Below are 9,389 nucleotides of genomic sequence, written 5' to 3' on the forward strand. Positions count from 1 at the left end.
CACGGTGGCGGCTGCAGCACCGCAGGGCACGTGTACGTCCCAGCTAGAGTGGGGCCGCGGGCCCGGGCTTTATAGCGGGGGCGGCCCTTCCCCTCGCGGCCCGCCCTCCTCCCGCCTCCACGCCCCTGGAGGCCGCGGAGCTGGGGCCCTGCGTCCCTTTGCCTCCCGGCGCCGCGCTGAAGGGGCACTGGCGTGGCCGGGAGCATCTTGCTGCCTCCGGGGGATGCGGGAAAGTGGGAGCCCCCTTCTGGGTGGATCTGGAGCTGTGCTGTGCAGCCCCCTCGCTCCCCCTCAGCCGGGCAGGAGGGTCAAAGGGGACCCACGACCCCAGCTTTTTTCTCTGGCATGACCAAGTTAACCCAGCTGCCCTGGCCCCGGCGCCTGGCCACACCCTGTCTGTCTCTCCCTCCCATGTACACTTGGGCCTTTTGTGCCAGGAGTGCGGGGGGTGGGGGGGGCCACAGAGGATTATTGAGGAGCTACAGTTCAGCCCCAGTTCCTGCAACGCCCCCTAACATTTACACGTGGGGTCCCCTGGTGGCACACAGCTTCCTCTGCACCTGCCCCCACCTGGCATCAGCTGTACCCTCCGGGTCTGGCACAAGTTGTGTCCTCTGCCTGGAAACCACCCCCCCTTTCCTGGCTCATGCCTCTTCTCTGGAGAAGCCTCCGAATGCCCCTCCACACCCCCTGCCCCTGGATCCCCCCCCCCCAGGTCTGTCCAGTTCAGAAATGGCCGTGCACTGGAGGCCCCACCCTGTGCAGAGAAGGAAGGGGGTCCTGGCACTGAGCAAGCACACGGTGCCCGTGCTGGGGAGTGCTAAGGCCGGTGGGCAGGTGCAGAGGGTTCTGTCCTGCAAGGGCCTGGGCTCCCAGCTGGGCTCACTCTCCTGCGGGCCCCTCCCCCTGTGGCTACTGTTGCAGGAAGCGGCGCCTGGGCAGCAGTCTCGGTGCTGGGTGGAGGGAGGGTGGTGGCTGGCAGGGGCCTCGACCAGGAATGTGTGTCCAGGAATGCGGCTGCTCTGCCCATAGGGGGTGGCGGACAGGATGGGGGTAGCTGGGGGGTCTTCGCATGCCTGTAGGCAGCCTGCAGTGGCCTCTGCCTCCCCTTGGAGGGGTTGGCGGGGTCTTCCCTGCCTGTGGCTGCCCATTTTTGCTTAAGGCCCTGCCAGGGGAGGGAGCCCACGCGATGAGCTCACCCTTGTCTGTGGCTCCAGAGCCTTGGCCAGGGAATCCGGGGGGGCTCAGGGTCGGCACCACTTCAATGGAAAATGTGAGGTGCAGCTCCGGAGCCTCTGGGCTGAAGGGGGGCAGCCTGGCCCCTGTGCCACGTCACGCCCCAGGGCAGGCACGTGTCGGGGTGCCTGGTCCTGCCTTGAGGCCTGTCCCCTGGTTCTCGCCCTCCCCCCCCCCGCCCCGCCTGTCTCTGAGGGGCTTGAAAGGGGGGGGGTGGCATGATGGCTTTGCAGTGCTGACCTGCTGCCTGCTGCCCTAGGACGTGCGGAACACGGTGGGCAACGTGCCCCTGCAGTGGTACGATGACTTCCCACACGTGGGCTATGACCTGGATGGCAGGCGCATCTATAAGCCTGTGCGAACCCGCGATGAGCTGGACCAGTTTCTGGACAAGATGGACGACCCTGATTACTGGTGAGCCTGGGGGGCAGGATGGGGGGTGAGGGATGGGGGCTGGGAGCTGGGCTCTGATGGGCGGTCCCCCAGGCGCACAGTGCAGGACCGGATGACGGGGCACGACGTGCGGCTGACAGATGAGCAGGTGGCCCTGGTACGGCGGCTGCAGAGGGGCCAGTTTGGGGATGCGAGCTTTGACCCGTATGAGGTAGGTGGCTGTGGCTGGCCCTGGGGTCGGGGCACTGCAGGGACCTGGCCACAGCCTGTGCTCGTCTCCCCAGCCGGCCGTGGACTTCTTCAGTGGGGACCTCATGATCCACCCTGTGACCAACCGCCCCGCCGACAAGCGCAGCTTCATCCCGTCCCTGGTGGAGAAAGGAAAAGGTGGGTGCCCTCCTCCAGGTGTGGCCACACTGCCCTGCCCTGCCCTGCCCTGCCCTGACCACATCTGTCTGCAGGTGTCTCGCATGGTGCATGCTATCAAGATGGGCTGGATCCAGCCTCGCCGGCCCCGTGACCCTACCCCCAGCTTCTATGACCTGTGGGCTCAGGAGGACCCCAATGCCGTGCTGGGACGTCACAAGATGCATGTGCCGGCGCCCAAGCTGGCCCTGCCGGGCCACGCCGAGTCCTACAACCCGCCCCCGGAGTACCTGCCCAGCGAGGAGGAGGTGGGTCTGGCTCAGGTGGGGTTTGTGTCCCGGGCCCTGGCCCCAGCTCACCCCCCTCTCTGTGTCCACAGAGCCTGGCCTGGGAGCAGCAGGAGCCCAGTGAGCGGAAGCTCAACTTCCTGCCACGCAAGTTCCCAAGCCTTCGGGCCGTGCCCGCCTACGGCCGCTTCATCCATGAGCGCTTTGAGCGCTGCCTGGATCTCTATCTGTGCCCGCGGCAGCGCAAGATGAGGGTACACGGAGGCGGGATTCTTGGGTGGGGGCTTCTGGGGAGGGACGGGCACAAGATGACCGCGTGCTTTCCTGCCTCAGGTGAATGTGGACCCTGAAGACCTCATCCCCAAACTGCCTCGCCCACGGGACCTGCAGCCTTTCCCCACATGCCAGGCCCTGGTAAGCAGGGGGCGGGGGGAGCACACTCCTGGGAGCTGTCCATGTCCTCACTGCCCCTTCTCTGCAGGTCTACAGGGGCCACAGCGACCTCGTCCGCTGCCTGAGTGTCTCCCCGGGGGGCCAGTGGCTGGCTTCAGGTGGGCCTAAAGTGGGGGAACCCCAACATGGGGGCCTGGTTGGGAGGGTGGGCGCTGAGGGCCTATCTGCTGTGTCCAGGCTCAGATGATGGCTCCGTGCGGCTCTGGGAGGTAGCTACTGCCCGCTGCATGAGGACTGTGCCCGTGGGGGGCGTGGTGAAGAGTGTGTCGTGGAACCCCAACCCCACCATCTGCCTGGTGGCCGTGGCTGTGTAAGTGCGAGGCTGGGTGGGGGAAGGGGGCGGGCAGCAGGGGCTGCCTGTCTGAGTGGCCGCGCTCGGCTCTGCCTGCAGGGAGGACGCGGTGCTGCTGTTGAACCCAGCCCTGGGGGACCGGCTGGTAGTGGGCAGCACGGACCAGCTGCTGGGCACCTTCACCCCACCTGAGGAGCCTGCCCTGCAGCCCGCCCGCTGGCTGGAAGCCTCAGAGGAGGAGCGCCAGGGGGGCTTGAGGCTGCGCATCTGCCACGGCAAGGTGTGGGGCATGGGAGGGTGAGGGGCGTGGGGTGTGGGGTTGCGGGGGGCAGAGGAGGGCCTGCTCAGCCAACCGCACCTCCTGCAGCCGGTGACCCAGGTGACCTGGCATGGGCGTGGGGACTACATGGCCGTGGTGCTGGCCACCCAGGGCCACACCCAAGTGCTGATCCACCAGCTGAGCCGCCGCCGCAGCCAGAGCCCCTTCCGCCGCAGCCACGGGCAGGTACAGCGCGTGGCCTTCCACCCCGTCCGGCCCTTCCTGCTGGTGGCCTCCCAGCGCAGCGTCCGCTTGTACCACCTGCTGCGCCAGGAGCTCACCAAGAAGCTGATGCCCAACTGCAAGTGGGTGTCCAGTATGGCTGTGCACCCTGCAGGTGAGGGGTGGGGCATGGGGGACGCACCCCTTGGGTGGCACAACCGGGCACCAGGTTCCCACCACCATGTCTGCTCCCAGGTGACAACCTCATCTGCGGCAGCTACGACAGCAAGCTGGTGTGGTTTGACCTGGACCTTTCCACCAAGCCTTACCGAGTGCTGAGGTGAGGCCCTGTGCTCGCGTGTGCGTGTGCGTGTGCATGCGTGCATGGGCGGGAGGCTGTCATCCGCTGGGCCGTCCCCCACACCCCCTTCCCCGGCCTGCCCTCAATCAGGTCCCCTTTCCAGGCACCACAAGAAGGCCCTGCGGGCAGTGGCCTTCCACCCCCGGTATCCGCTCTTTGCATCCGGCTCCGACGACGGCAGTGTCATTGTCTGCCATGGGATGGTGTACAAGTGAGTGCTGACGACTGTCTCCCCAGGGGACTGCCCCCCAGGGGACTGCCCCTGTCTGAACCCTCCCCTCTCCCACAGCGACCTGCTGCAGAACCCGCTGCTGGTGCCGGTGAAGGTGCTGAGGGGGCACACGCTGACCCGAGACCTGGGCGTGCTGGATGTTGCTTTCCACCCCACCCAGCCGTGGGTCTTCTCCTCAGGGGCTGATGGCACCGTCCGCCTCTTCTCCTAGAAGCCCGGCCTGTGCTGGGTCCAGGCACCGGCTCAGAACCCTCAATAGAGATGTTTCTCCCCCGACTGGTGGTGTGGCCTTGCATTTGAGTTCCTGACTAGCGACCCCCACACCTCACGCACTCAGCCTTCCCAGTGGGGGTCCAGCTGGCCTGTCCCACAAGGAAAGGCCACGCATTGCACCCCTGGTCACCTGCTGAGGAGTGAACAGCTTTATTGGAAGCGGGGGGGGGGGGGGGGGGGTTGGGGAAGGGGAGGGCGCACAGACTGCCCGCCCTGCTTGGTCCCGTGTGGCCGGGGCAGGCACTCTGAGGCCCAGGCCAGCCCTGGCGGTGCTGCTTGTCGGGGGCAGCATGCCGGAGCCTCAGGCGAACTTCACCAGGCGGCCCAGAGTCTCGGCAGCTTTCACTCGCACCTTGGGGGCTGGGTCCTTGAGTAGGAGCTGCAGGGCTGGGGGACAAGGAGCTGCATTGGGGCGCCTCCGTGGCCCTTCAGGAACTGACTCTGAGCCAGGGCCCCCACTCAGGCAGTGCTAGGACTTGTCCCACCCCCTTCCTGGCGCAGGACCCCATGGAGCACTCCCCACCCGGTGCGTGGGGCCACCCGCCTACCACCCTCCTAAGACAGGCCTCTGCTGGGAGGGCTCAGGAGCCAACGGAAAGATAGTTTTTCCTTTTTTAGTGTTTTTTAAGCTCTTTTGGAACAGTTAAGAAGTTTCCGTGAATTACTAGAGACGATGAGGTCACCAGTGACAGGGAAAAAATCCTTGAAATCCAGGAAAATCACTTAGTCCCCCCTGGTGCCCACAGGGTCAGTGGGAGCCCTGTGCAGCCAGACAGGTGGGGGTGGCAGGGGGCCCCTGGGCCCTGACCTGGGGGGGGGGGTGCTGCTCACCGGCAGTGAGCTGTTCCAGGTCCACCTGCGACTGCTGCTGGGGCTCCACGTGCAGCACCAGGAACCCTGTGGGCAGGGGCTGGGGTCAGGGGGGGGTCAGGCCCTGGGGAGGGGCAGAGAGGAGGACACTCACCTGTGAGCATGGGGGCAGCCGCTCGGACGTCCTCCCAGCTGCTCTTGAAGTAGAACAGGCTGGTGCTCACCAGGCGGCCCAGCAGGTCCGGGAAGTAGCACATCTGCAGAGGCCGGCCAGCCAGTCAGGCGCACCCCACACGGTCACACCCACGCAGTTCACACCTCCCACACCCACACCCACCCCCTCACCAGGTGCTTGCAGGCGGCATTGAGGAACTCCCCAAAGTGCAGGCCACGGCCATCCTGCAGGTGCTTCTGGAAGACGCCTGCCAGCTCCTCACACTCCAGGTTGGGGCCGCACATGCGCAGGGCAAACCTGCAGGCCTGCGGGGCAGCACTCAGCGCCCTGCCCGTCCCAGCCCCACCTGGCTCTCCCCTCCCCCGCCGGCCACTCACAGCAGCCACAGAGGCCTGGGGGTCCCGCAGATGCAGCAGCAGGGGCACCAGCCCCCCTACCACCTGCTCCAGGAAGACGTCCTCACAGGCCCCGTGGCAGGCCTTGTTAAGGTGCCCAAAGAGGCGGATGGACACAGAGCGGAACTCCATCTTCTCCTGCGGGGACATAGGTGTCACCCCCGGGCACTCCCAGCCCTGCCAACCACAGCACCGAGCCCTGGGCCCTTCCCCTCCACATCCTTGTCCTTGTGCTGTGGGTGCTGCCCGCCTGCCAGGGGCCTGACGGGCGGGCACCGGGAGCAGAGTGGGGCCATGCCAGCAGAGCATTGGGCCTCCCAGGCCACATCCACGCTCTGGGAGGGAGCCAGGGTGACCCAGGGAGCAGGTGGGGCAGGAGCTGAGGCTCAAGAGGCAGGAGGGCCGGGAGCAGGTGCCTGGCTGGGAGTGGGTGTCCGCCCCGTCCCCGCCCACCTACACTGTCAAAGAAGGGCCGGATGCGGAAGGCCGTGTGCAGCAGCACCGCGCGCAGGTCCTCGGGCTCCACCAGGCCCAGCAGCTTGGCCAGGCCTGCCATGGCCTCCAGGGCCACCAGGCTGTGCGGGCCGTCCCCGTCGTCCAGCCCGCTGATCATGGCTGTCAGAAGCTGGGGGCCGTGGGCCCGCACCTGGGGACGCCCTGCACTCAGCTGTGTCCCCAGGTCACATGGTTCACAGAACCACCAGACCCCGCCCGTGGGCGCACCAGGCAGCCTCCACGCACCCCCCCACATATGCCTGGGTCTCCCGGACCACAGCTCCACCGTCCCTCAGTCGGCCCCAGGTGTGGCGGGCAACTCACCTTATCGGGGGAGCCGGAGGCGAGGTTGGCCAGGCCTCGGAGCACCAGCCGCCGCACACTGGCACACGGGTCCTTCTGCCGGGCGGCCAGGTTGTCCAGCAGCGACTCCAGGAGCATCAGGTCATTCACTACGTTGCTGGTGAGCAGCTGGAGGCAGGGGAGCGTGACCTGTTCCCAGGGCCTCACTCCCTGGCCTGACCCCTCAGGGCTGCACCAACCACCCAACAGCCCCCTCCCCAACGCTCCCCAGTGCACTGGGCAGCCGAGTCCCAGGCCACTGTGAGGTGGATGTTGCAAAGGTCAGCTAAGGGCCAAGCTAGGCTAAAGGCCTCCCCTTGTCCTTCCCACCTTCTGGCCCCAGCCCACCCAGCCCCATGGCGTGGCCTGGACAAGTCGTCAGCACTGTCGGTGCTACTGGCACTGAGCAGGGGTGGCACCAGGCGTGGCCCTGGGGGCTGGGGAAAGCCAGGTCAGTGCCAGCCTGTGGGGGCTGCCCTCCCTACAGGGCCCTGGTAGCCATCAGTGCAAGCAGCACCTACCTCGGCCAGGAAGGCTGTGGAGGTGACCCTCTGGGCCTCATACACACTGCTGTGTGCTCCCAGCAGCGCCTTCATCACCAGGGGCAGCCGGGGGCCTGCACACTTTGCCATGGCACTGGGGGAGGGGCCACGCCATGCAAGGGTGGGGCTGGGCCACCATGGAGCCCATCCTAGGCCAACCCCCCCTGGAATGGGGGAGGCCTCTTCCACATCAGAGCCCTCGGTCCCATGAACCTGTGCCCCCTGCCAGGCTCTTCCTACCCTCCCACTCAGACATGCCCCTCCTAGCCACCTCACCAGGCTCCATGGGGGCTCCTCTCCCCAACCCGCCCCTGCACAGTCCACACAACCTGATGTGCACAGCTGTCTTTATGCTCCCCCACCCCCACCCCGCACGGGTGCAGCCCTCAGGGGTACCTGCTCTCAGGCTGAGCACTCAGGAAGCTCTACCACTAGGGGGCCTCACGTCTGCCTCCCTGTGGGTCCCAGGGCCCCTAGCCATTGCCTCAACAGGGGCTGCCCACAGTGCTCACCTGGCCAGCCGGGCCACCCCATCCTCATGCCCTGCGGAGGTGCTCAGCAGCTCCCAGCCCCCCTCCAGCTCCACACGCTGCACCACGTCCTCGCTGCCGCCCCGCAGCAGCACGGCCCGCAGAGCATCCACTGCAGTGCTGGGGGGACAGGCAGCTGCACTCAGCCCGCACCCACACACACGTACACAAGTCCCGGGGCTGTGCAGCCCCACCCCACCAGCTCCCCCTCCCGACTAGGCACAGCCAGGCGGCTCAGATCCTCAGTGAAAACTGCTGCCCCGACTCCTGAGCCTGGACCCTCAGAGTTATTCCTGCACCTCAAGCCTTGTCTTTCCCATGTGCACAGCCTTCCCCACTCAGGGGCCCCCACGTCCTGCAGGAAGGGACAGCAGGTGGGGCCCAGTCCACTCCCAGGTATCAACTGGGCTGCTGCGCAAGTGATGGAGAGAACCTGCTTGCTCTGAGGACACATGGCCGCCAGGAGCCGGAGCAGCTCGTAGGAAATGCCCAGCGCTGTCCACCCGCTTGGCCAGTCGGCAGATGGTAGATGTGGGCCGTACCTGCTGTCCCAACCAGAGCCCCGCAGGAGGGACCAGGCCCACAGGGCCCGGCTGGAATCTACTGTCCGTCCCTCTCGCTGGGATAAGCCCCCAGCTCAGGCAGAAGCGTTCAGTTCAGGGTCGGGGGAGAGCAGTGGGCCTGCACCTGCAGAGCCTCCCAGCAAAGCCTGTGATCCACAGGCAGCTTGGCAGGGTCCTCAGAACCACACAGGGAGCCTCCTCCTCCCACACGGACCCCTCTCCCCTGCACAGTGGTCCCTCACACTGGCCCGCGGAGGTGTGTGTCTGCGAGGCACCCTCCCTGGGAGCTCCTGGCCTAAGGGCAGACACCCACCCAGGGGCCAGCGGAGAGAAAGCACTGGAAGGCGACTCTTGCTCTCCCCTTTGCTGTCCCTGGAGCCTGGAGTCCAGTGGAGGCCCAGTCATGGGTGGGGCCTCCCTCACCGGCCACCAGGGTCACTGGGCAGACGCAGGGCCACGCCCCCAGGGCCGGCTCCTCACCCTGCTCCAGGCTGAGACCAGTGCTCTGGGCAGCTCTCGGCTGCAACAAATGAAGGCGTCGGTCTGGCCTGGGAGGATGTGGACAATTTCAGGGAGGGTGCCTCCCTGCCGGTGCCTGCTGCCCGGAATTTCTGTGGATGTGGCATTTGCAAGGGTCTGACTCGCAGGCTGACAGCCTCCATCAGAGCCAAGACCTGTGCCTGGCTCTGCTCCTGTCCCAGCTCAGGGGTGGCAGCCCAGGGGCCCCCGGGGCGGGGTGTGTGGCCTGCGGCCTGCAGCCCCCACAGCTCCCAGCCGTGGAGCAGCGTCCGGCGTGCCAGGCCCTGGGCTCGCTGGGTTAGTGTCCTCTGGTCCGTTCACATTTTCCACTTGGCCTTGCAGAGCTGGGCAGGCCCTGGCACACAGCCTCTGCGAGGCTTTACGAGCTGGTCCTGTGGCAGAGCAGCCTGCAGTGGGGGCGGGGTGGTGACACTGTCCCCGTGCGTCCCAGCCAAGGGGCACATCCAACCCGACACCTGGGACGCATAAGGAGGTGGCCCGGCTCCCGGCCACTCAGCTCCGTGCTCACCTTGTGGCCCGAGGTAGCTGTTTGGAGCCCTGAGGGGCCACTGTGTTGGGCCTGGTAGTGGCCTCAGGGACCAAGGCGGGCGGGCAGGCACCCAGACTGCTGAGCTCAGTGACCC

General features: G+C 66.8%; 2 protein-coding genes across 2 annotated transcripts in view; one reads left to right on the top strand and one right to left on the bottom strand.

The window, feature by feature from the left end:
- BOP1 (block of proliferation 1) overlaps nt 1-4,377 on the top strand; it is a 19,931-nt gene extending 15,554 nt beyond the window's left edge. Inside the window, exons 5-17 of the mRNA XM_014449146.2 lie at nt 1,496-1,650; nt 1,723-1,840; nt 1,914-2,036; nt 2,091-2,303; nt 2,375-2,536; nt 2,616-2,696; nt 2,764-2,833; nt 2,913-3,045; nt 3,127-3,307; nt 3,395-3,683; nt 3,764-3,848; nt 3,973-4,080; nt 4,159-4,377. Of these exons, the coding sequence (XP_014304632.2) occupies nt 1,496-1,650; nt 1,723-1,840; nt 1,914-2,036; nt 2,091-2,303; nt 2,375-2,536; nt 2,616-2,696; nt 2,764-2,833; nt 2,913-3,045; nt 3,127-3,307; nt 3,395-3,683; nt 3,764-3,848; nt 3,973-4,080; nt 4,159-4,312 (1,872 nt within the window). The 3' untranslated portion in view covers nt 4,313-4,377. The remainder of the gene's footprint in view (nt 1-1,495; nt 1,651-1,722; nt 1,841-1,913; nt 2,037-2,090; nt 2,304-2,374; nt 2,537-2,615; nt 2,697-2,763; nt 2,834-2,912; nt 3,046-3,126; nt 3,308-3,394; nt 3,684-3,763; nt 3,849-3,972; nt 4,081-4,158) is intronic.
- Nucleotides 4,378-4,541: 164 nt separating this feature from the next.
- The window catches only part of MROH1 (maestro heat like repeat family member 1), a 40,018-nt gene continuing 35,170 nt past the window's right edge, over nt 4,542-9,389 (bottom strand). The window contains 9 exon segments of the mRNA XM_023747899.1: nt 4,542-4,761; nt 5,206-5,271; nt 5,339-5,441; nt 5,530-5,664; nt 5,737-5,892; nt 6,212-6,400; nt 6,574-6,720; nt 7,113-7,227; nt 7,646-7,783. Of these exon segments, the coding sequence (XP_023603667.1) occupies nt 4,676-4,761; nt 5,206-5,271; nt 5,339-5,441; nt 5,530-5,664; nt 5,737-5,892; nt 6,212-6,400; nt 6,574-6,720; nt 7,113-7,227; nt 7,646-7,783 (1,135 nt within the window). The 3' untranslated portion in view covers nt 4,542-4,675.

Source organism: Myotis lucifugus, unplaced genomic scaffold, assembly GCF_000147115.1.
Source record: "Myotis lucifugus unplaced genomic scaffold, Myoluc2.0 scaffold_1042, whole genome shotgun sequence".
Lineage (NCBI taxonomy): Eukaryota > Metazoa > Chordata > Mammalia > Chiroptera > Vespertilionidae > Myotis > Myotis lucifugus.